At 44.9% G+C, this 27,071-nt stretch overlaps 1 protein-coding gene across 2 annotated transcripts in view; it reads right to left on the reverse strand.

Moving 5' to 3' along the window:
* The window catches only part of LRIG1 (leucine rich repeats and immunoglobulin like domains 1), a gene marked incomplete at its 5' end in the record, with an annotated part of 95,601 nt that overhangs the window by 28,652 nt on the left and 39,878 nt on the right, over positions 1-27,071 (reverse strand). For both annotated transcript variants that reach the window (XM_082321798.1, XM_082321797.1), the window contains 5 exons: positions 693-836; positions 1,673-1,816; positions 4,080-4,223; positions 5,246-5,383; positions 24,659-24,733. In XM_082321798.1, the coding sequence (XP_082177924.1) occupies positions 693-836; positions 1,673-1,816; positions 4,080-4,223; positions 5,246-5,383; positions 24,659-24,733 (645 nt within the window). The remainder of the gene's footprint in view (positions 1-692; positions 837-1,672; positions 1,817-4,079; positions 4,224-5,245; positions 5,384-24,658; positions 24,734-27,071) is intronic.

A 27,071-nucleotide genomic window follows, 5' to 3' on the forward strand; every position in this document is an offset into this window, starting at 1 on the left:
CAGTCCCACCGAGGGGATGACAGCTACACTTCTGTAAATGCTGCAAGCACCCATGTGTGTCTCTTCAAAAAGGCATTAAGCAGTGCCACAGACCCAAAAGACACCCTTGTGGGGCTGTCCTCAGCAGCAAGGCTTTCTTTCATTTATCAAAGAGACTGCATTCAGAGCTGGAAATCTCAGGAGAGCAAAGTCAACGTATTTACTTTTAAACAACTGAGCCCTACAGGAAGGGTAAAGTGTAAACAGGAGAAACAAGGAGAACTGCCTTTAAAGGGCCAAATCTCTGCTGGTTAAAAACATGATTGTTCTTTGTAAATACGGAGGATAAAGCAAAGCTTCCTTCAGGCTGTACAGTCATTATATGGCAACCCGTGCATGTCTTGTAACTAGCTAGCTAAAAAGCATTGGCAAGCCGCAGATCACAAACTCTCCAGGTCTTTTGGCACTGTATACTTCTAGTGGGTTCTAGTCTTTGTTTCTGGTGTAAGCCTATTTTTATAAGGTGCTCTGAAGGTCATAACATCATGAATAACAAGGGCATCACTTAGGAGGCTGCAGTTCCTGCATTTCTACAGGTTGATACAGCAGGAGCTGTAAGCCATGGGATGGGGAAAAATCCTCACTCCCCTTTCCCGCCAACGTTACATTAGCATCAAACCCTGCCCAGCCAGCCACAACAGAAACCAACTTACAGCTCATGCAGCTTCTGACAGAAGCTCCAGCCATCGGGATTGATGCGGGATATGGAGTTGTTACTGAGGTGAAGCTGGTGCAGAGATGAAAGGCCATAGAGAGAGCCACTGTTTACTTCTGTCAGGCTGTTATACTCCAGGTGTCTGTGGAGAAAAATCAGAAGGAATTGACAGATAAGCAACACTGGTCAAATGCTGAAGAATTTCCAACAAGGACTGGGATTTTAGCCATTCCTACACACCTTTCTACGTACCCATGTGGATACGTGCATGAGAAGGACAGAAATTCAAGGACAATGCAAAGGAAATGCCCAGAATGAGCTGTGGCTGCAGAGGTACGCTCTACTGCAAGTAAACCAGGCTTAAAGCATCCCATTCAAGTTTGTATTTGCAGAGTCTCAGTTGTGTGACAGCAGCATCCAGAAACATGCTGCCTTGATCACTTGTGACCTTGCAAACACACTTGAAAGCCAATCATGTTGGAAGTTTCAAGCATTTCTCTGCAATGACTATTCCATTTGTTCTCTCGTATGGAAAGAACACATCACTGAGATAGGCCAACTTGGTTTCTAGGTATCCCAAGAGGCAGAATAATGAGGTCTGCAACACAGAGTTTCCATGTATCACTCAAAACAAATTTGCAGAAGCCAGACGAGCTTTTATTTAAAGACCAATTGAGATGTTACTGAACGTTCAAGTTGTCAAACTTTCAAAGGAATACTGCCACAGCTTGAAAAACAGGACTTTTTTTTATTGAACACCTGGTAAAGCAATGAGCTTTAGTAAACTGTGAGTCAACTAAACAGAAGCTGCTGTAGCGTGGCAGAGCTCTGTGCATGCAGGCCACAGAAAGAAGCACGAGGACTGGCACAGGTGCCCACAGGTCTCTGATGGGAGGCCTTGCTAAAATGCAGAAGAGGACATGATGGCAGGTGAAGTCTAGGCTGTTTAAGGGAAAAGAGCCCATCTCTCCAACTTACAGAACTTGCATCTTGGCTAGACCCCAGAAAGCCCCATCAGTCAATTTGCTTATGTTGTTGCGCTGGAGTTTCAGGACTTCCAAACTGTCCAGTCCCTGGAACGTCAAGCCTTCAATCAGGCGGATGCGATTCCGGTTCAGCTCCCTAAAATCACCAAGGCCATACAAGTTCATTAAATCCCAGTCCTTTCTCACGAAATCATCTGTGCAGCATACAATGAGGACAGCAAAGCCAACAACTCCTCTGTCAACGGTTCCCAGGAGAGAGCAGAAGCGCACCGGAAACTTTCAATCCCAGAGCTAGCCAGGGGAGTCGGCTGGGTGTGATCGCTTAAATAAACTCACCCTGGGACAGACTTTCACTATAGAGAAATAACAGAGACGGTGCAGCAATTCCTCTTCATCCCTCCTCTCTCTGCATTTCTTTTAAGCCGTTTATCCTTTTCATCAATTTTCACACGTCATCTTCTCTCAAGCAGAGACACCATTTGAACCAATACAGTGAAACATCAGCATTATTTTCCTCACAACCCATTGTTTTTACAGGACTTGTAATTGCCCAGTAAAAATGTGCTCTGAAACAAGCGGGTGCCATAAGAACTGTGAGCCCAAGAGGAAATTTTATGGCTAAGTCTGAAAGGAAAGCTTTCAGTTCCCCTGACAAATTTCACATTTTTTCCTATTATAAGAAACCAATAACGAGTGAAACAAGTTGTTTCCAATAACAAGGCAGTCCTAGTATTTTGTGTATGCAAAGATCTCCAACTTGGTTCGTTAAATATCTTTTTCTTTTTTTTTTCCCCTGGGTGGGGACTCCTAAATTTTGGGAATACCTTTTTTCTGAATAGCAATATGAACATCATCACAGCATGCTTTACCAACCCATATCAAACAGTCTTATGGATTGCTAGACCCAGACATACCAGGTGAAAACCCAGTTCCATAAAGTCAGTGGGAAACTTCATCGACTCAATGCACTAAAGCTGAAAGATAGAGCTTTTAAAATGAATACCTTTCTGCACATAAAAGACTAACCTAAGTGTAGTTCCCTATTCAGTGTTTGTGTCGAAGAAAATGGTGGAGGTTACAACATCAGAACTTGTTTTGGAAAAGATGAGGAAGCCATAGATACTTTAAGCTTACTTTTTAACTGCCTAAAAAAACACTGTGGAACTTGGACTCAAGTTGAGTGTAATTAAAGTAAGCAATTAAAAAGTTTGCAGGCCTAAAGACTCTTGCCTTATGCACTTCCTAGGCTATTAGCGAACTACGCTTTGCCAGAAAAAGAACTGTACGCAAATTCTACAACACATCAAGTCTGTATAACTTGCAATTCATTCATGTTTATCTATAGGGTTAAACAACCAGCTGTGAGACTGTCTTTAAGAGTACCAATTACTCCAACTTTCAGTGAAAACTGTGTTCCTAAGCAGATTGAGTTGACCCTCATTTTTATTACCGTTTTGCACATGATGCAGACGAAAACAGTGGATTACAAGCTCTCAGTCAATGGACAGTACCTTCCAGCTGAGAGGCAACAGACTTTTAAAATGCATATGCTATTGCGTCACACTGTTCAATCCCAAATTGGCTATAAATCCTACATGTATGCAAGCACAAATGCACACCCATTCCTTAGACACATCTTGGCTTAAGGATTTGTCTCTCAATCAAGAGGTTGCCATTTCGAGGTGTGAGTTCCAACAGCTTTTGTGGACCTGAAGTTAACAGACAGAGGTTGACCTTTTGCCTATCAAATTTGATGGAAAGACTGCAACAGGCCTCAGGCTGGGCCCATTTCTCCAACAGCAGCAGAAGGGAAAAGCTAAACCATTAGTGCTACTATTTTACACATAAAGCATATTTATAGTGCAGATGCTTATGTGTCCCCATGCAGGTCTTGCCATATGGACCACAGGCGGGACAACAACGATGTGTGTGTTAACTCATCTAGAGTGCTATTTTCTCTGCCCAAGTATCACTGCACAGTTTAACAACCTTCCATCATTACTTTTTTTATTGCCACATAAAGATACCTGTGTGGTCTTGAAAAACTAACATGGTAGCTGAGCTCTGTCACTCGCAATAGAAACATCTTCCAGACCTCTCTTGCACCACAGACACCAGCAGCTTTTAAGAAAATGGATCTGTCAAGATGCTGAAGCCTGCTGCAGCATCCCTCCCTTCCCACCTGATCAAAAGAATGGCCTGAAAAGCCAATAGCTACAAGACAAAAAAGACCCTCTCCCAACATGTTTTACTAGGTGCTGGCAGAGGACTACTGCATAGTGTATTCTAAGTTTTATAGATCGCAGGTGAGGAAGGGCGATATTTGGTGTGCTGGGGCAGGGACATTTTGTCTCCATAAAGTGTGGCTGAGCTTAATTAAAGTGCACATTTCTACTCACAGTTGTGTTAGCCTGGGTAGCCTGAACGCCTTGACAGGAAGCTGAGTGATCCTGTTTTTACTCAGACGAAGTGTTAGCAGAGACCGTGACAGACTATCAAAAGCACCAGGCTCCAGGGTGCTGATTCTGTTGCTCCCCAGGTAGCTGCAATAAATCACAGCAGAAAAATGAACAGTTCTGTCAGAAATCTCCTTATATCAGCATTTGGTTGGTCTCCAGACAGGCTGGTGAAATTACAGAGGTGGCTTCAAATCAGTTGGATTTCTGGCTGCACAAAGAGCACAGTGCCTTTCCCAGAGCCATGTGACAAATGCGGAGAAGTGCTGCACACTTCCCAAGAGCTCCTTGATACCCTCCTACTTCAGCGAGGCAATTGAGAGCGGGAGCCAGAAACTGGAAAATATTCCAGTGCAGGATGACTCTATTCATTCCCCATTGTCCCATTTCTTACCTGGACCCTAGTCTTAGCCACAGAGGCTGTTTTTACAGGATAACAAGCAAACATCAGTCACAACACCACTCTCTTACATCCTCTTACAACCAGAGGCAGAAACTTCCGTGCAAACTTTAATGCAAGCAGATTACCTGTCTGCACCTCTTCAAAGGTACCTAAAACACAGATTATTTTGTTTCCCTGAATAGGCAAACATCTCTATTGGGAAGGTGTTACTCTGCTTAAGCCCCGGTTTTCTTCAAATAACCAATGAGAGATTTCTGTTCTTAACATCCAGTAGCCGTTTTAACGATGAAATAGCCATTCCCCCTCCCCTCTTCCAGATGCACATGGGCTGATCTGGGAAACAGCATATACACTTCCCCCTGGGAAAGAGACACAGACAGTTCTGGCTTCTAGGTTTCCAGCTGTAAAGACACCCATACCTGAAGGATGCAGGACACCTTTTCTCTGTTGCAACATTCCCATGCAACACCATTAATAATAATGTGCATTCTTTACAGATACATCAGAAATGAAAAAGACAGACCTCAAAAAATAACCCGACAGTAGGGACAAGATGCTCCCTTCTAACTCTCCTTTGCACTTAAAATCTGACAAATAACCCCATACTTTATACGTTCATTCCCTCTCCATTTTTTAAAGAAGGTTTGAGGCCCTTTTCTCTGCTGTGGTAACTCAACAAATGCTGTTCCCAACAAGAAAAACTTACAGCTCCTTTATGTGAAGTCCCTGCGGAAAGCAGCCGTTTCGGATTTCCGTGATGTCATTGAAACTCAGGTCCAACGTTTCCAGGGTAACGTAGGGCTTCAGTTGACTTGCTTCAATGCTGCGGATCCTGTTGTGATGCCTGAAACAGTCAGGAGGAGAAACAGAGACCATTTAGTTCTCTTAAAAAAACAGAAAGAATATCTGAGGCCACAGCAGGCCCACAGGCTGGCCCCCGAGTTCACACACTCAGACTTACGGTGCTTCTTCAACAGCTGTCCAAGGAGAAACCCACACCAGCGATCTTCCCTAATCGCCATGCTGTTCCTATGGCTAGAGAGACTAGCTCACCGATACTTGCAAGCTTCCAGACACTTTTTCTAGTATGGTACGAGACTTTTCCCTTCTACAGAACTATCGACTCCATTCATCAGTTTTTCCTCTGGTAATTTGGGCTCCGTCTCTTACAAGCATACACTTCCAGAATGGATTTGTTACATGCAAGGACTGCAGGGATGGATTTTAATCCTGCAGGCAAGGAGTCCTGATCAATGGTTTAAGCGACCTGCCAATGTTTTACACAGCGGATGGGATTTTCAGAGCAGGAAACAGATAAGTAAATAGGATCTCAGCAAAAGTTACAAAACATCGTTTCCTTAATTCCTAAGGATTCTTCTGAAAACTCCCAGCTTTGGACTATGTTACAATGACTTGTAATGCCCAGAAATACTGTAAGAGGGCTTGCAAATATTCTCGCAGACATTTCTTCATCTTTTGCTACCTTTGTCCCACTGTGCAATTGGGACAACTCTGCAGTGCCAGTGCTCTGCCCAAGCACCGAATGCAGGATCAGAGCCTATGACCATCACCTGCATCTGCTGCCTTACCAGTACCAGCCTGAAGGATTCAATCTAGTGTTTTTCTTTAGAGAAGGTGCTACAAGCTGCCCTCAGGGTTTTTGCAGCCATCAAAGAGTTAAATACCTCTAGACCTCATCTGTACTCAACAAGGTCTAACTAAAAATCCCCCGAGTCCTTTCCTCTGACTCCTTTCTGGCCTGAATCAGTAGACAGAACAGTAACCAATTAAAAAAATACATTGCGCATTAGTCACAAGAAGTAGAGCACATGCCTGATGTGAATTTAGACCAGTCACTGATATTACTGGCAAGGCTGCGAGTGAGGCACTCCAAACAGAGACACTCACCAGACACTTGAGAACTTGCTGAATAATAAGAGATAGCAGAGAGGGTTCAGACAAGTACTGTGCCTTAATCCGGCGGGCTACCCACTGAGTAACCAAAGAGGAGACAGCAGCCAGTGAAAGCACTTTTGAATGCAAACCAGGACGTCCCAGCTCTCCCGACAAAGCATCAGCTCTTTGAAACAAAAAACTGACAGCTGAGCCGACCACAGCCGTCCAGGCACTGAAGCTGATGGGTGTCTAGGAGCTCCAGCCTCACCCCCACTTCAGGCTCTCCCAGGGGTTCAGACAAGCCCCTTTCAAAGAAAATCTTTCCCCCCACAAAGAAAATACCAACGGCACATGGCAAGGGATCTGCTCCCCGCACTGTGATCTGTTCCTTTACCTTCCCCGTTATTAAAACCAGATTGTTTCACCACCACATTTGCTGGTATCTGTAACAGGAAGAGGGTAAAAACTGCATCCCCAGAACCATCTGCTTTCTGGAGACTCGCCCCTTGCACAGCCAGCACATGATGCTTGCTTACACTGGGGAAACATTTGCAGAAATGCTGCTTTGAATAAAGAGTTTAAATGCTACTTAATTAATTTAGTGCAGGCTCACAAATCATTAAGGGTAAATTTTACACCACTATAGCAATGCGCTGCTAATGTGATGCAAAAAGGCATCATGAAAATCAAAAGAAAGTCATTAACTTACATCCCCAAACTGGTTATTCCATGGGTTACATGCACACAGGTCTCTACAACCACAAACTGTATAAAGGGCAGTGATATGGCTACTATCCAAATGACCAATATTCATTTACAGCTAGGAATAGAGACTGAATTTTCACGTCCATGGCACATAGTAGAACGGAGTTCCAGGGAATTTATACTATAGTGAGACTAAAATACCGGAAAATTCACTACACCCAGATTTTTGTGACCTCCATAAATTGAACACATGGGTGAAGGGGATTTCTTTTCCCCAAGGACTAGTTTCTTTTGCAAGGAACTGGATTAGTAGAATCAGCAAGTTCAAAAATTTCCATCTTTTTTTCTCAAAAGAAGAGAGTCCATTAAATGTGTGCATGACCCTGATTCAGGAAAGTACCTCAACAGCAGACATAAGCAAAAGCAAACCCCCAGCATGTTTTCTGGAGCTCTGCTGAAGCAGGGGCTGCGAGTTCAACTCTGATCTCATCTAGGCTGTGATGGCTGAGACGAATCTGGCCATAAATTCACAGGAAATGAAGGCTTGTACAAATGAACGCGGAGAATCTATAAATTACCTGACAATCCCTGCGCAGGGCAGCTAAGTCTGCAAGGCAGTGAGAGTACAGAGTGAGTTTGGACGTGAAACACTCTTCAGAAGCCAATGTTAGTTTTCTGGAGTATTAATATTTCTGTGCTTTAGTTGCTTGACGTATATACAATCTGCCCGCCCGCCAGCTCTCCCAGCCTGTCCCAGAAGACAGACTTTAAGAAGGGAAGAAAAAGGACAGGAAGGAACTATTTTGTTTGAGCCATGTTTGCAGTTTCCAGGTGACTTCTGTCCGTTTGCCTCTTGCTTTTCATGTGCTACAGCTGGCAGATTAGATAGATGCATTATTTCACACAGGGAAAAAACAGGCTCCTTTCTCTCTCTCTCTCTGTCTCCTTCAAACATGGGCTGACTCCAAATGTAGCTCTCAGCTCCAAACACTATCCCCGGCCAGTCCCAGCTGGGGAATGTCAGACAGTTTGCTACAAAGCACTGCACCCTCTCAAAGCACTGCACTTCAAACAAAACCAACCCGGCTGACTTTTCCTATACACAGCATGTGATATGAATGCAACATAGTCCAAACCTTTTACTAGCTTGATTACATTTTATTTTTCATTCTTTTGGTAAGAGCTGAAATGTGGTTTAACCCTTCCTATTATTACTTGGATCCTTTCAGCCTTTGTTCCCAATCTCATCGCAAGGGTGTTTTACAGAAAACAAAGACCAATGACGTTATGGCTTTGCCTCTCCCCTTTAGCAGTGACTGGAAAAGGGCTGGATTTTTCCCAACTAGCTCCTTAGTTTACACTTCGTTGGCTTCAAAGGTGACAGATCAGATTTTAGTACCAATTGCCGAAACCAGGCTTTAAATCACAAATTATCAGTGATTACACAACCAACTTGCCTCCAGTTGTCTCTTCCTCTCCCTGCTCCTTAGGTATCACAGCCTGGAAACAGCTTTCCCTGCCTCCCTTCAGCCAGTGTTACCTCAAGAGTATATGATGACAGGGCTTCAATGTGAGATTGAGCAATGAGAGCCTGCAGCAGGAGCCAAGTCTCTTAGTTTCTATTCCCAGCTCTGGCACTGACTCATTTGCTTTGGGCAAGTTTCTTAACCCCTCTCTACCTCTGGTTTGCCAATGCGTATGGGAACGTACTACCGGACTACGATGATGCAGGACTGCCTTCACCAAGGACTACGAATTTGGAGTGAAAACAGCCCAAGTGAAAAAGAAATCATAGGAACTAAGGAGCCCATCCAAGTCCATCTGGGTTTGCTCACAAACATGGGAGGATCTGGCTAAAACAGTTGAACTTCCCAGCTTATACCCAACCTCATTCCTGGGGACACCCCATTTACAGCTAACGCAGATCTTGAACTGTAACACCTTAGTGCCAAACTAAGGTAACTCAGTCAGCAATGGATTACTTTCACGCCGAGAGCTGTATGCATACGGCACTTGTTCAGGATCTGCTTCGCCCTCAGGTCAGCACCAGCTACAGCTGCAAACAGAGAGGGGAGAGCTGAGGGAAGCTACCCTCCAGCCACCACCGCTTAACCCGCCTGCACCCCCGGTCAACACCCCGAGGTACCACGTCCCCTCAGCCCTTGCACTTTGCACCGCTCTTCAATAGACCCCTCAGGATTACAGGAGATTTGGATTAACCTCAGACAACTCTTTGCTGAACCAAGCCCATGAGGACCACATCAGGAAGCGAACACACGCTCCGCGTTCCTCCAGGCTGCTGCAAGACAGAAAAACAAGCACAATGTTCCAGCGAAGCCAAAGCGTGTTTGGGTTTGCTCTAAGTCAGGAGGGAGCTGGAACAGGGTGGCAGGAAAACAACAGGTGGTACAAAGTCAAAAGCTTGCAGCATTTCCAGGAATCTCGGCTTGTATTTTAGAGGTAAAGTTACACTTTAATCCTGGTGGGCTTCCTCGCTCGAAGCGTCTTTGTGAATATTTATTTGATAAACAGGCTGTGAAACTTTTTCCACTAGACCTAATAGGATTCCTCTTTGCAGCAAACCTGTCCTTTGGAGAACACTAATCAGTTTAATTTAGACCATGGCTTCAAACTACTTGTGTGAAATCGATGGAGAGAGCAGCGCAAACACACTCCTTTGTTGTTCGAGCCACGTTCGCTTCCCCTCAGCAGCGGCCCATTAGAAAGCTGACAGCGGAAAATCAAAGCAAGCAGACCCTCAGACGGGAGCGTACAAGGGGCTTCGGCTGGACTGATTTAAATACAATCAGCACAAAACCTGGTTTAGACAAAGCTTGAATTAAGGCTGCCTTGGCTGCTGGGAGACTGCAGCGCAAATGTTTGGTGGGAAGTGAGGCTAAAGGCAGGGAGAAGTCACATGCTTGGCCTTCATGTCGGGTCAGCTTACAGAGCTGGCTGGGCCCACCAAAAAAAAAAAAAAATAAAAAAAAAGGCAAGCCATAATACAGCAAACCTATTAAACCAACACCTGTTATAGGCATCAAAAATAAAATCAAGCTTCAAAAGAGAGGCTCCGCACCTCGGGTAGGGTTCTATTAATATGCGAGCACATTTTTAAAATTAGCATATGAGGGAGATCACAAGACTAGAAAGAGAGAGATTAAAAAGTTCAGGGTTTGGTTAGTATTTCCATACTGGGAAAGCACTGAAGAAACCAAACACTAGAGCCAGAAAGAGTTATGGGGTTTGCTACTGAAGGACAGGCAAAGCTCGGTGTCGGAGACTGCTGTGCAAAGGGAGCGAGATCAAAGGCTCCGTAACAGGAGACGGATCGCATACGCTGTGACTAACCGATGCCTGGAACTACCTGCCCTCCTTCTCCTCCACCTTCTCAATTCAGAGAAGATGGAGACTTAGTACTGATCCTTCTAGAAACACTAGAGAAGATTCAAGACGTAGGTTCTTACACTCTCACATTAGATGATCAGCCATCTGATTTTAGCCCATCACTCACTACACACAAAAAAATAAATTTAAAAAAAAAAAACCCAAAACAAAAAACCAACATAGTTTCAGAGTGGAATGCAATACCTGAGCAATTTTCCTGACAAGGATGAAGGGGAACTATAATGTGGAAGATGTGTTTGTGTTTACAACAGCAGCAACATAAATGTTTCTGTTCTGGTCACATTACAGCCAACAACCGAAGACCTGTCCCAAGCGCTTAGTATTAAGGTACAGAGAGAAGGAAAGAGGAGACTATCATTGTGACCTGGACATCAGCTTTGATTCAAAGTTTGCACATTTTATCAGTGCACAACTTCTTGCATGATTTTAACACGTTAACTTTTAAAAATTTTTTTACTTCTAAACACTTTTATTCCAGAAAGATTCCTCTGCTGTACTGGAACTTGTGAAAGATGTGCTTTGGAGCACTGAAGCTATCTCTGCAGCAGCAGATGAAGCGAACATGCAGGTGACGTGCTGGAAATCTGTGGCACGCCATCCCTATGCATGAGACCTTCCCTGAAAGACTGAACTGCCCAAAGGGCGTAAGCCCTCATGCTTCCCAGCTGACACTTTGCACTATCATGTCAGCCTCGCCAGGACAATCCACGAGGCTCAAGATTTTGTACTGTTACAAGAACATACATTTTTAGCCAACACAACATGCGCTGTATTTGTTTATGGGAACAGCCCCGCTGTCCTTTCAAAGTAAGGCCGCATGGGTTATTGTCCGGGCAGGAAACAAGGATGCATGGAAGCAGCCCCCACTTTTCTCAGATGCTCTGAGTCACTCCTTCCCTGAGGAATCCTGGCGGATTCCCAGGCTGCCGCAGATACAGCTCTGTTTGTTCAGGTGCTGGCTGCACGCACAAGAGCAGAGCAGTGGCAGGCCAAGCAGCCACCGCATTTTAGGGTCAGTCACAAAAAACAAAAAAAAGAAACCCAAAAACCCAAAAAACCCACTCACCCAAAAACACAAAACCAAAAACAACAAATCACCCACCAAAACCCCACCCACGTAACACCACACCAATAAATCCAACAAAAAGCCCCCAGAAAAAACCACCCTTGTGTAATTTTTATAGGCATCCTACCTTTGCCTGAAAGGTTTACATGCTCTGCCCGAGTCTGTATGTGAATGTCTTCCCTCTCCCTAGCACTCTGTCAGAAGAAAGCCTTTCTAAGATGCAGCAAACAAAATCTGTGACCGTTTTACGCTGTTTTCATTTAAAACTGTCATACATAAGTGCGAAGCAAGAACAGACGGAGCTAGTCCAACTATATCAAACTATGGCAAAAAGTATAAAGATATTTCCCCATCTGCTGTACATCAGCTTCAAAACTGATAGATCTCAGCGGGGTTTCATTCATCAGGTTATGTTCTTGCCTTGTGTTGGTGGGTTAGGACGGACAAGCATGAAGCAAACTACCCATAGCTGTACGCAGCCTAGGACAGACAGGGGGTTCAAGAAAAAATTATTTTATTTTTTCCTTTTTTTTTTTTAAGGGTAGAAAAAGAAATGCAGCCTTTCATGGTGAAGTAACTGCATTTCTGTTCCAGGTCATGGACATTCAGAATCAGAAAGCAGTCTGGGAGATAGGATTTGCTCATTCATCCCTTTGGACCTGGGAGCATCAGCCACCTGCAAGTCAAGTCTGTGACACTGCAAAGGGCTGGGTTATGAACTCTTCATTCCCACAAGCAAACTATTACTCACACAAATAGTTCCACTGCAGTCAACAGGACTATTCACATGAGACCAGCGTGACTCAAGGGCTACGTTTTCACTGTCTATTAAGGGCTACTCTGTGGCCACCCGCAGGACCAAAAACTCATCTGCCTCTCGCATTCATGGACTGCAACCATTGACCGTGGTGCAGCCCAGACCTGGCCTCAGAGCATCCCTGGGCCCTGGGTATCTGAACATGGGTAGATGTTATCCTCCAGCTTTTTCATGAGGCAGCCACATGGATAAGAGTTAGGCAGGGATCAAGCACACTCTTTAGAAGCTGGCTTTCAGAGCAGCTGGACATAACCAAGGGCCTGGATTTGATGAACATTTGTTAAGGGCTTTTGTTGGGTTCAGTATGACCTGCATGGAAGAAAGTCTTTCTTCTAACATGACCAAAAATTGCCACATCCAGTGAGATATGTACTATCTTAGGATATTCTGCACTAGCACTGTTTATGTAAACTTTCTGACTTGTTAGATGACTTTATGCTGTGTGTTAGATCCATGGAGGTAAGTGATGTAGTTTTTAAAAGCCCTCTCCCTCACTTTGATCTGCATTTACTCTCAAAGTTTTCTGACTTGCCACCATGCGATTTTGGATATTTTTTGCAACACACAACTTCCTAAGCCTTCGGCATTCGATCCCATTAGCAAAGTAAAATGTGTGAAACAGGCAGGATTAGAAGTTAGTCATCTTTAAAAGAGAGGCTGTCTTATCTCTTCAGCAGATTGCACAACTTGTTATGACATCAAAGCAAATTAAAATTTCTGAAGACAAGACAGTCTCTGTTATGGGCACAGTCCCCCCATCAGGAACAGGGTGGTTCCAAGATGACCAGAGTTTCTGCTCTCTTCTGTTTACGGTGGATGTTTCATGAAGATTGTACTCCACAGAGGCTTTCTAAATGATGCATTCACAAAGAACACAGATCCACTAAAAAGGATGTGCAAAGCATCTTTCATTCTCTGTCACAGCCTCTCTGTAAGGAGCTTTCCTGAACTCAATACCAGAGCATAACCTTGCCTCCCTGTGTGCAGCTCTACCAGAAAACATCTCAGCAATTACCTTCAGAGTCACTGTGTGCATCCCTCCATGGGACGGTGCACCTGCTCGGGTTGGGGCCAGGGATCTTGAGCAGGGGCTGCCCAGCTTGTAATGCAGTTTGGCCAGTTCCCTGGCACAAGGGAGGCAGAGCACCTCTAAGCCACCAAGCGTAATTGTGGCCTTCCAGTACTTGAAGGGGGCCTATACGAAAGATGGGGACAGACTTTTTAGCAGGGCCTGTAGTGACAGGACAAGGGGTAATGGTTTTAAACTGATAGAGGGTAGATTCACACTAGATATAATGAAGAAATTTTTTACAATGAGGGTGGTGAAACACTGGAAGAGGTTGCCCAGAGAGGTGGTAGATGCCCCATCCCTGGAACCATTCAACGTCAGGTTGGACAGGGCTCTGAGCAACCTGATCTAGTTGAAGATGTCCCTGCTCACTGCAGGGGGGTTGGACTCAATGGCCTTTAAAGGTCCCTTCCAACCTAAACTATTCTGTGATTCTGTAATAATCAATGCTGGTTTTGAAACCGCTCAGCCCTGCTGAGTGCTGAGCTCTGCTACAGAGGAGGAGAATTATCCTACGGGAATACAAGGAGGAGAGTCATGTAAGGTAAATGACAGTTTTCATACAAGAATGCAAGAAACCACATGGCTCTGCACCAGCTGTCTGAATGGGGTCGTGGGGCTGAGCAGAGCCTCTTTGAAGGAAGGGCTGCATCAGTATTTGAAAGGGTTCATTCAGTTGCTGGCAGATGACAGTCAGGTCAGTGTTTCTATGTTCTACATCTTATGCCTTTGGTCTGCTATTCTCTTGCTCTGCCATTGGCTTTTCCTCTTCCACTTTTACCTTGAGGGCTTTCTTCTGCTGGTGATACATGCCAAACTCAATTTTCTATCACAAATGAAATACATAAGCCAGTCCTTGAAGCCAAGAAAAGAGCCCAGCTTCACCCCCACTGGTCTGCTGCTCTGATGAGTTCCTGCTCTCCACAGCCCCACACTTGCACAGCACCCAGCACAAGGAGCCACTGCATGTCGGGGCTGCTGCCTAGCCCCCCCACATCCTTATCACTGGCCTCAAAGATGAGTCAGGTTTGTGACGAGGAGGAACAGACACTGAGAATCAGATCCAGCCCAGATGTCAATTTAACTAGCCCAGAGCACAGGCTGGAGCAGCTACCCTCTCCCACTCCCAAGCAGAGACAGCAGCCTCTTTTCATTTTCATCACAGGCAAGTTTTGTGCTTCTAATCAACAAGGGCAGCATTTTCATTTGAAAGCCAATAGGGTCCAGGATCACAGGGCATGTAGGCACTTTTATCCTTAAATCCTGATGCTGATTTTAGTTTCTCTTTGTGTAATAAATGATCAAAGTAAAGAAGATCCACCACAGCCTAGTGAGTGCATGTGTTTTGTGGGTGGCTTTGTTTTGCTTTTGTCTCTCCGCAGGAGTGAGGAGGGGAAAATACACAAGCAGAGAAGCAATTTAAGTGCAAACCAAATGTAATGACTCTGCCCATGATGCTGGGACATTAATCCAAACTGTAATTACAAGCAGACTTCGCGATAGCATGCACTGGTTGTGCCTGAAATCCATGATGTGACACAGGGGCTTTTCCCACCTTTGACAGGAGCACAATGAAAACAGGTGGATTTAACTACACAAGAGCTCTGTGACCCTGATACTAAGGAAGGTAGATAAAGGACAACACACTTGAACATGTCTACTCTCCAGATCAAACTCTCTCAGTCTCATGGAACTTGCAGCAAAGTTGCTAAGAGACTTGCCCCTTGAAGAAGGCAGCAGTTGAAGAAACACGTTTTTGACTGGCCTGTCAAACTCCTGTTAACGCTTTAGAGATGTAGATAGGCTGGCTGGTTAGTCTGTTCCAACATGACACACGCTTGTGCTCTGTTGAAAGGGCTTATCTGTCTTGTCAGCAAGGTCGCCAGAACAGGGATAGCCTCTGGGCAGGCTTCACTGTCAGCTCTGCTTGGCCAAGACCATTCAGTCTGCAAGAAGGAATAGCTCCTATGTGGAAAACCAATGGTCAAGTTAGCAAAGAAAATAGCCGCTCTTAACAAGTCTAGGCACCCTGTTATTAATAAAGCATGTCAAGTAGGAAGGATGGCTTCAGGAAACTGCAGAATAAGGTGTCAAAAGATCCCGGGAAAAGAAAATTTGAGCTCTGAAGTAGAACTGCTATTGTGCTAAGCCAGGCTGGTGTAAAACACTATCTGTTCAAGCTTCCCTAGAGCAGGTCTTGTAAAATTGGTGGCAAGCATTTACCACCACTTACCCAGTAAGATCTCCAAGCTTCTTTAATAAGACCATTTACTACTTCAGTTCCTCTTATTTTGAAAAAGACAACAGCTGTCTCAAGAACATAATCTGGAGGAAAATAAATGTCTTCAATAAGACCACCAAAAGCTGGTCCCTTTTCCAGGGCACCTGAAAAATTACATAAAGTCCAATCCATTTCCCTGGTTGTTTATGCTAATCACCCCTCCTTTCAGCAACTGCTGCCACGCAGCGTGTGATCTGCAGTATATGGACTGGACAGGAGAAGATATGTTAAGTCCAAAAACAGTGAGCCATTTATAGATTCTTTCTTTTGCTATCAACTGTTAATTCTTCCCCTCTCCCCAACTTATTTTTCTCTGCTCAGATCTGACCACTAAAACAGTTGTCTCTTCACTCGTACGCCCCTGCACTCCTGTTTCATTTTCCAGCTGCCTTTGCTATCTTCCCTGATGTGCAATTGAACATTAAATGGTTTGACAGGCAGAACATGCACTCACCCAACCACTTATTCCTAATCAATATTCACATGGAATTCCTGTTAACACGAAAGTGTTGTGTACACACTTGGAAGGGACGGTGGCCTCGTAAGTGATCGCTTCATCTAAAGGTATGACTGATCACTTTCCCATCTACCTTAACCAGCAATCAGATTTTCCACCCCACATACCTCCATCAGGGCTGTTTTTGACAAAGTAAGATCATAACTTTTGACATGATCTCTATTGTTCATCTCTGCAATTAATCGGGGAATTTAATGCAGGTTAAAAATAACAGAAAATCCAATGCATAGCCAGCTTTTATTCAGTTAAAAATGAGCTTTCTAGAGATTTTTTTTTTTTTTTGCTAATCTTTTCCAACCTAAACATAGCATGATCACATTTTAGTGAACACTGTTTACACTAGTGTTTCTTTATCCTGAATTACACACTATTCCTAATAGTGCCAGTGGAAGCAATGATGGAAGTGCTAAGCATCATACGGAGCAGAAGGTAAATGGCAAAACTGATGTTTTACTCACTGGGCTTTGAACCACATGGGCAGGATTAATTTTTTAACACCTCTCCTGAAACAGTTTTAGCCTTGTTATATGCAGAGGAACTAAAAGACACTGCCTGTTCTCAAGCCTTCCAGGACGCTTGAAGGTAAACAAAATGGAGAGATTTTGGAAGTGCTTTATAGTGCTACACTTTAAAAAAATAAAAATCACAATTCTACCCCCACCCCTGTTCTTACTCCTTGCTAGGCATCTATTTGATGCTCTGAGCAAGCACCACTTGTCTAACAACCAGGGTAAACTTATGACTGACAATGAGGACTAGCTAGGCAATCTCAGGGAGGAAAGCACAGAAACAATAACACATATTGATAGTTTCCTGGTTTCCTACAATTTTGTTACAAAACTGAATCCACCAAGCTTTCAGAGAGAAAAATGGGTAAAGAATTCTACCCAGAAAAAATTTAACTTACTTTTATTGCAGCTGCAACTCTGCTTTTACTCACCCCTCAGCAAACTAAAATGCCATTACTAGCAGTTTTTAGGCAGGAAACTCCAATATGGCTAAGAAACTTTCAACTCAGCAAGTTAGTTATGTCTGAAATCTGCTCAGTCTGTGAAGACTAACAAAAGGAATTGCTTTTGTAGACATGTGCTTTATTTGCCATATGCCATTAAATGAGACAGTCAATCTACCACAGATATTAATAGTAGCAAGATTGGGCTATTCTGAGGTTCAAATATGAGGCTATTTTTCATATTGACCTTAACAAAAGATCGTGGTCACAGGTGACCCTAACAACTAATCTAGGCTTGATCTGCAGAGGGACAGAACTTGGAAACCATCTTGTGCATTGTACATGACATGCACCCGCCCTCGGACAACGCACCAGAAGATGCTTTACATTCGTGAGTTACATCTGCCCTGGGGCAATACCTGCTTTTCAGCTCCAAGGAGGCAGGACTACCTAAACAGGGATTTACTTGGTCTTGGGGTGTAATGAATGTGCGACACACACAAAAAAGGTACTGTTCCAGTATTCCAACTCCTAATCTTGTGCTCCACCCCACAAGATCACTTGTGTCCTCCCCTTCCCCACCTAGCGTGGCCTGCTAAGCTGCACACAGATGTCAGAGCAGACCTAGCCCAGCTCAACGCAATTCTCTACTCACAGAAGAAGCTGCCACAGCTGCACCAAACTGTCATCCTCACTAGTAAATACATAATAAAGTATCCTCAAGGGGTAACTGGTATTCCATGAGCTGCCACCAACTTTCACTATCTTTTTCCTCTGGCCAATTTTTACACTCCTCTATATGTGCCCAAATTGCTTTCTGATGCTCTTTTGTTGAGACTGAGGACTATGTGCTTCACTGCTGCTGCTTTTCTAGAATAAATGATTACTCATTTCCCCAGAACAGCCTCAGATCCTTTGCCATTTCCATGCACTCACATTATATCTGAAAGCTCAAAGAGGACACGCAAATGATTAGAACAGTTCCAACAGCCCAAAAGAGAAGTCAAAACAGCGTCTCTTCTGGTGCTTGGGAGCACATGATTAATGAGAATTTCCTCCACTAGGAAAGGCTCTTGCAGTCTTTGGCCTGAAAAACTAGCAGACTTTACACACCAGAGCCTTACTATGAACTCTGAGCAAACAAACAGGAGAGGTGGGTTTCAGAATATCTTGTGCCTGTACGCTGCTTGCATACTGAACAGCCTGACTGCCAACATTCTTTCTATTCACCTTTCCACATCAATATATTCACATTCAAAAATAGAAGCCAAGTAGTGTAGCCTGTAGCATAGACCAAATCCTCAGAAAGCAACCCTCTCCCCAGCCTCTGAGGGGAATTGCCTGAGTAAACACTGGAGAATTGGGCCCTGTAGACATTACACCACATAAGAACTGATGCAAGCAGGGGCTGGGGGTTAATCTGCTCCCACTGATGGATTGACGCCTGCATGTACCTCTTTGCCTTACGTACCAGAGAAAGTTTTCTTTGTGCAAGTAATTACGCAGCATGGCAGGCAGCACGGTTTTCTGAGCTGCCCAAGACACGTCCTGCACACCAGCAGAGCCTGCTGACTTCAACTGGACCCCGCACACGGCTACGTCTGAGTCATCTGGATTTTGTGCTTATGAGTACAAAACCGCTTGCTGTGACCCAGATGGAATTAACAGAGTATTCTCCTTATTTCTAATTGTTAGATCATCCTGTTTTAACTCCAGCAAAGATGACTTGCAGACTAAGTCTCTTGGGGGTCAAGGCAGTTGTTTTGTTTGTACAGCAATTAGCACAGCAGGATCCCAGGCCACAAATGGCCTCCAAGGCTACATCTATACTATCGTGTTAGCTCAAACCTCCGTTCTTCGTTTAAGCCCAAACTTCCCAACTATCAACACCGCCTACGCAGAGGTTTATATTCTGGCCTAGTCAAGAACATGAAGTGAGCTCACACCTCATGTAGACACCAGCTCAGGCTTGAGCTGTGCCCTATAAACAGCACAGATGCAGCAGTTTTGAGGTCTTTCCTCTCCCAGGGGTCACCCAGAGCAGCTGCTATGGGCAGGAACTGAAGTTGCAGTTCTCCTGATACTCATCCGAGCCTTCACCACCTTAACTTGAAAAGCAAAGATGAACTGGAGTCGCACATCTCAACATCACCACCTCAGCTCCTAGGAAAAGCCAGCAGAAATGAAGGCATAGTTGCTAGATCACACTTGGATCAGCGGAGTACAGAGACTGCTAGCATTATTTCAGCTAACATAGCAAGACACATTTGTCTTGGGTGAAAGCAAAACAGCCGCTCAAAGAACCTAATGGACCAATGGGTCTTTAGAAAGAGGCTCTGCAAACCGCATTTGACAATATTAGTTGAGGCAGCGCAAAGAGCACTAAAATAACAGTTGCTTTCCCAAGCCTTCACACTAAGAAAGCACAAGGCAACAGCTTCAGGAGGAGGATCAATAGTATGATCCCGATTCTGTCACGCTGGGGATCTCCAAGACCAGTCAACTCTAATGCAGTACAAAGGCCTAATGAGATACAATGAAAATTAAAGCCAAAGTCCAACAAGAAGCAAGAGTCACATTACTAACAATGTGACTAATTTAACCAGAATTACAGTGAAATCCCCAACACTTCAGAGGGAAAGCTCTCCAGGAAACCATGCAATTCAAATGGAAACTTTACTCCTGATGCAGAAATTACCGGCTGCACTCTTTGACCTGTCTTATCCCCAACATCCCGATGGAATACCATAGAGCACCCTCCTTTCCATGCTGCCCCAATTGGCATCTGAGCTCACCAGTCCTTTCAATCAGACCTAGCATGTTCCCTGCCACTCCCAGTTTCCAATTCTTCAAGTATTTAGTTTTCAAATTTTACATGATATATTTTGCCTGTGGCACAGTAGATCGCCTACCCTTCTCCTATTAGCCCTCCCTGTTTAATTACAGTTTAATGTGAATTGATCTTTACATTAACAAGCCTGTAAAGACGATTGATTTTCTTCAAGAGACTTTTATGCTCAGTTTGGCAGCAGAGTAGTCCTATTGATTTCGCTTTCCCCAGTAAATACGCTGCAGTGTCACTGCATCCTCTCTGAATCAGCTAATCCTATTTCACACTCTTTTGCTCCAAAAATCCCTATTCTGACTTCCTTGTTATCTGCGCTTATTCAGAGCAAGATCATGGGGCCAAAGGACCTCAAACAGCTTTGACTGTTGCTAACATGGAGCTCACTGCCGTGGGTCACTGTCCCCTTTGTTCCTAAATGGTTAGGGGCTTAAAAGACTTACAGTGAAAGAAACAAAAGTTATTTTTAAGTGTTTAATCTGTTAACTTCCTCAATTCCTAGCCAGCTAAGGAGGTGGCACAGAGCATGCTCTGTCTACCATGCTTGCTTCGGAGGTCTGGTTAGCAGGCTGTCCACTGAGCTCTACAGCTATGTAACAGCCTGTGCTGGTGTGCCTGCAGCAGTGGACGCTGACTGAACCAGGCTGGCCACCTTGGAGCCAGGGCAGAGGATAAGGATCCACCTCTGTCATCCCATGCAAACATCCCAAAAGCCCTCCAGGATGCGTTTCCCCATGTGCAGGTAGTGAAGCACTGGCAGACAGGCCCCAGACTACGGGATGAGCTTGCACCTGCACCGGGGTTTGTGGGAAGCCCATGGTAACAGCCCAATGCAGAGCTGATCACAGCTCAGGTCCTCCTCTTACCTGGCCTGCTAGCAAGGCTAAGAGACTCTCCACGCAAGTTAGTGAGGAAGCTGGATATAAACAGACTCCGTTCTGCTGCAAATAAACGGTTTCTTCCATCCTCCCCTTCCCCACCAGATCAGGTAACAGAGTCTTCAAGAGCCTACACAGTTAACACACTCGAGTTGCAGCAGAACATTGGGAAGGGAAATCCTCAGCCAAGAGCATGTCAGTGAAAACATCCTGCCATCAACTCCCAAATGTCCGAGTCTAGGAACTGTAGCTAAATTACAAATGCTGTGGGAATTTCAGGCAAGGTTCTCCTCTCAGCTACTCCGATGTAATTTCGGAATGAATCCAGATTCAGTCTCTCCCCCTCCCAGCTGAATTTCCTGGCTTTTGTTTGTGCTAACAGATGTTTGCATTTAATGTCTGTCTTTATTTGGTAACCCGTACATAGACTATTTCTCCCTTCTGTTCTATTAAAAGCCTTATCAAGTCCCTTATGTTTGCTCTTGTTGAGATGAACGACTTTGGCAGTATTTTCAACGCACAAGGCAAAAAAATTGACTCTTCAAGGAATAATTAAACTGAACTAAACTTCATGGCAGTATGTTAGGGCATAGCACGTTTAATAAATATATATTATGCATCCATCTGCAGCCTGAAACATCCAAAGATTTGCAGAAAGCCTCGAGAACTCTCTCTCCAAGAGATTCCCACATGCTTACATATATATAACCACCCCACGGTCCACACGCATGTGGGGTCAAGCAAGTTCTGGGTGATGGAGACAGGTACAGGAAACCCCAAAACAGGGAATACAAAGCGATCAAGCTCATTAAAAAAAACTTTATGGAAAATCTGAGTTTGGCAGTATGGCAGCTTGCTTTCTCCCAGCACCAAAAGGAGAGAAAGTCTCTTCCGCAGTTTAGGAAGAGTAGGAGATGAAGTAACTCATTCAAAAGCTGTTTTGAGTGACAAACATACAACCCTTGCTTTTATAATACATTCAGAGCCCTTTGGATATACTTAACCACATGCAATATACAAAACCTACTTCAGAGGTTTGTGAGGTAAACACACTTCACACATTTCTAAACACTGGAGAAAAAAAAAAGGAAATGTATTTATTTTTCTTTAGCAGTAAGAATACACTGTAACACTATATACTTAAACATAAACCAGTTTCCCAGTACACAGTCTTCATTATGAGTCTTCACCCTGGGTTTGGTTTGGCAGCCTCCCCAATTATTACTTCACAGATTCGAAGGCCAGAACAAACCAGTATGACCGTATAATCTGACTCCTTACATCACAGAAGGCTAAAGAACTTTACCCAGCAATTTGCATATCAAGCCCATTAACCTAGCGTTGAACCAAAGGACCATCTTTTAGGAAGCCATCCAATTGATTTAAAGACTCCCAAGGATGGAAAAAGCCTCACTTCCTCAGCAAATCATTCCAACATGAGTTCATCAGCAATACTGATTAAAGCAAGCATCGATTAAAACATCTTTCAGATTATTTTTACCTCTGATAAAAATTAAAAGGAAATACGGGGGGGGGGGGGGGGAAAGTGGCATTCTCTGAAACAAGCTAAACAAAGAGATCCTTCTTGCAGAGGTACGACAGCAGCATTACAAATCCCAGTATCAGGAGTTATTTATGTGTAGCAGCTGAGGAAAGCAATACAGATTTCTGGAAAGCGATACTAAGCAGGTCTGTTTAGAATACCGTCCTTTTATCATTTGGCTTTGTACCTTCCCCTTCCTTCTGCACCACTCTGAAATTTCAGAGGAGCTGTAAATCTACTGCCTTCCACCAGTCATTATTCCTCCTTTCCAAACCGCTTATTTCATTTCAGGAACAAAAAAACCCAAAGCTCTAGCAATTTGGTCCTTTGCCAACGGCTAAATTAATAGCAAAAATAACAACAGGGGCTTGTGAAACTCTGATCATTTATAGACTTCGTGAGAAAGAAAAGCCGATTTGGGGGGCCTAAAACGATATCCTAGATGGCAAATTGTATGCAAGTTTCCACCCATAAATCAGATTTCTGGAGTTTTTTAAATCCCAATGCATAACACACTGGGTTATGCAGCAGCCTGGTAAGCTCAGTTCAACTGGCAGGCAGATGGCCTCTCATGTCAGAGGATCGTGCCTTAAACAAGGGACCCTGCTCAGAGGGAGTTACCGCCCTGCTCTGCAGCCAGCAGCCCCCAGATCAGGCATCCAGACTTCACATGTGGTCACGCAAGCAGGGAGAGGCTGCGGCAGGAGGCAGGAATCAAACAAGTTGGTTTCACACCAACTGCATGCGACACATTTGACAGGTCTGATAACTGCTGAGACACAAGCCACCCCTCCGCCCAGGAGGTGAAGTGGTTACTTATGCATTTAACAGAGACACTTGCTAGATCCAGCACTGATGATGGCAGAGGAGCACTTTGACTCTTCATGAGCTCTGCAGGAACGCGGTATACTCGAGAACCAGATCAAAGGCACCATATCTCAAACAAAAGCTAAACTCACTTCACACCAGGAGTGAGATATGGACACCAATTTGAAGCTAAAATCCCCAAACTGAATTAAGACAGTGAGGGAGTTGTTCTGCTTTGCATATTTTAACACTGCCTAATGGAAGAGCAGGAACAGTGCCAATTCATTTCACTCAATTCTGTCCTTGATTTAAGTAATAGGAATGTACTTTTAGTCAACAGATCAAGGTTGTCTCAGAGTAAGTCGGAGCCTTTTGAGCACGAGGCCAATCACCTGGTGGTATGGACACAGGCATTTTCCACTACAAGGAGAAGCAAATCCATGGCACATATGGACACCTGCCTGCAGGTGTATGCTGCAAGGCCATGTACGCTGGAAGCCATCACTTGAACTGCTGAACCACTTTGCTGGAGTCCATATCAGCTATAACCACTTCCCCTTCCTGGGAACTTGGAAGTTATCATGCATACCTCAGCAAAATTCCTTCTTGGTGTGCATTACAAGCAGACACATGCAAAAATAATTTTAGAAATCCACACTCTTAAGGTATAAGAAGTTTGATATTATAATGTCTTTATTCCCTTCAGCAGCATCCCCAGCCTGAGATCCTCAGTGGCAGATACACAAGGGCTCTCGAGTGTCTAACACTTCTGCAGGCATCTAAACTACCAAAGTTAGGAACTTCAAAGCTTCTGCAGATCTAGCCTTACAATCACCAATCACTCTCTCAAAAGAAAAAAAGTTGAGAGAGACCATAAAAACAGGTCTGGAATGAGTTCCCTGAAAGATTTAAGATGTGAATAGTCTCTGGCTTTAAGAGAAAAGAAGAAATGATCAGAACAGGGCGGGGGGGGGGGGGGAGAACAATAAAGAAAAGGTAAAATTTTATACTCCTTTAATAGCACAAGTATGACATAATGGTGGAAACCCAAAGGCAGATGAGAGAAAAAAAGAGTTTCATTGAATATGCAGCCAACCTGTGGAGTTTCCTGACATGTTACCCCTGACCATAAGCACAACATTAATCGAGCCCAACCTCATTCAAATGACATGACTCCAGAAGATGTTTCTTAATGAAGGTGCCAACAAGCCCGATAATGATATCTGAAGAGTCAGCAGAAGCAGGTGTGACACACAAAACTCCCGGGCAGTAGCAGCTAAACCTACCCTGCAAACAGCCCAAAGTCAAAAGCCAACAGAGGCAGCAGTGACTTACAGGTGGAGGGAGCGGACGCTGGAAGCAGCGGGTCCCAGGGAGGGAATGGCGGTCAGCTCGTTGTTGTTCAGTCGCCTGCAACAAACAGAAATGAATTGTTGAAGCAAGCAGCCTACAACCAAGCACACAGGAGCAGGGGACGGCCGCGACATTTCTTTATCCAACCCCTCTGACTCTCCAGAAACACTGACATTTTGGCAGAGGCCTCCATCTCAAGGGGTCTGTCTGCATCTTTCTGACGGTCTCACCTTATAGTCCCAACCCAACCCTTTAATAAATGAGAGACACCATAACTGGTCCCACACTATCCTCTTTATAAAAAGAAGGCTTTTTTCCCCCCCCTTCCGCCCACTCCCTTAGGTGAAGTCAAGTGCCACCGAGGAAGGCACTGTGCCACAGCCTGAGTTTCCACAGTCATCACAGAGCAGAGCCTGAGACAGAAGAGTGTCTGCACCCACGGCCACGAGGCAGACGGGTCCGGCTGCCTCAGGACAAGGAATTTAAGCCCCTGGCCAAGTGGCAGCCCCCACTCGCCCCTCCGTGCCAGGCCAGGGCATGGGGGCCCAGCAGGGTGCCATGGCGGTGGGGAATGGCAGCCTCAGGCCTCCTCTCCACACAAGGCCAAGCTCTGGAAAGCCTGCAAGGGCAGCCCCACGAAGCCAGCAACACACACAGAAAAAAAATGGAGCTGGGCACAGTAATGCCACCAAAACCAGGTGACCTGCTCCAGCCAGCCGGCTGGAGACCACCATGCAGCCCCCCGGGGCTAATGGCAATTGCAGACAGGGCCCCGCTCCTGGAAACGCTGGTACAAAAATGTCCCCTTCAATGGCCTAATGTTTGAAGTGTTTTTCTGACTGAAAACAGATCCTTGCCATGTGACTGGCTCTTCCTTGGTTTAAAGAGCCCTTGTTTGTATGGTGAATTAGTCAATTAATTACTGTAACAGTCGCTTGTCTGCCTGCTTGAAAATTACCTAATTTCTTAGCCATCTCGCCCGCTCCCCCACCGCCGCATGCTGAAGCGATTAAAGCCGAGCCCCTGCCAGGCCGAGCGGGGCGGCACACGGCAGATCCCCAGGACCCCCGGCCGCCTCCCGTCGGCCATCGCTTGAGGCAGAGCCTCGCTGGGTCTCTCTCCACTGCCTGCCTTTAAACTCTTCCCCTTCTGCAGGGGCTCTGCAAGCGGATCTCGAAAAGATTGCAATTTGGGTGCGAGAAGCAGAGCATCCCATAGGAGGCAGGGGAGCGTGGCACAGCTGAGGTGTGCTAAGCTGTGGGCATGACTTGGGGCAATCCTAAATTATGGTAGGTTGTTTTTTTTCTTTCCTTTCAAACTATTTTTGGCAGGTGGGAGAGGGCAGCAGTATATCCATCCCAGAACTTCCTTCTGACTCCTCCGAGAGCAGGCAAGATATTTGATTTCATAAGGAGTTCCAGGCACTGCTGGGATAAAAAGCTTTCCTCAGCCTCGGCTCTGCCTCTGACATTATACCCGTACCTTAAAACGTAAGGGAAAAAAGCCAGATGCATTGCAATTCAGCAAGGAGCTCCACTTTGCAACTAAAAACTCATTATTACTCATATTATAGCAAGGACTAGAGCTTTCAAAGGTACAAAGCAAGCTGGAAAGCGCATTAAAATGCTTATATTTGTGCCATGTTTTCATTAACATCCAACTGAGCATCTTTTGGAAAGGCACAGGAGAAGAAGAATAATTAGGCCCACCCTCCGCTAGCCTGGGTCAGCTCTGGTTAAGCAGCTCCAACACCGACCGGCATCTAATAACTGGTCAAACCCTCCTCTGACATAAGTGTAATTTTCATATATCAGCCTCCTCTCAGGTCAGAAGTGGTTCTCCCACCTCATTTTCTCTCTTGGCTTACAGACACCAGTCACTGATGCAGAGGAGACAGCCAAGCTCAGTATTTGCCTGGGACTTCCCTGTCATCTTCCCCTTCCCCCATGTAAAAGAACAAAAAAACAGTAAAAAAAAACCCCAAAACAGAACAGTCAGGCTCAACAAATTTAAACTTTCAGTCTCCTTTCTCCTCCCCAGCCCTCCCCTTTGACGACACAAACCTGCTGGCTCTGGATGCTAAGGCAGAGGAGGAGGGGGGCCACCCGTATAAAATATTTACGGTCCAGTTGCCAGGCTGGTGTCAAGCTGAAATGGAGCCTGCTCAAAAATAGCACAGCTCTCCAGAGCCTTCAGTGAAAGGCACTTTAGAAAATAAAAGGTGAATTGTTTGGCAAGGAATTTTAGCACAGTTACTACTCCTTTGTTACAAATGAGCTTTGGAAAACCTGAGAGCCGTGCAACCATCACTTTCATGGATCTCATGATCCATATGACCCGAGGAAACCCCAGAAAGGATCACAGGGCTTACCCCACAGCAGCACCCTTCATCCCA

The sequence above is a fragment of the Platalea leucorodia genome, assembly GCF_965183815.1.
Source record: "Platalea leucorodia genome assembly, chromosome: 9".
Taxonomy (NCBI): domain Eukaryota; kingdom Metazoa; phylum Chordata; class Aves; order Pelecaniformes; family Threskiornithidae; genus Platalea; species Platalea leucorodia.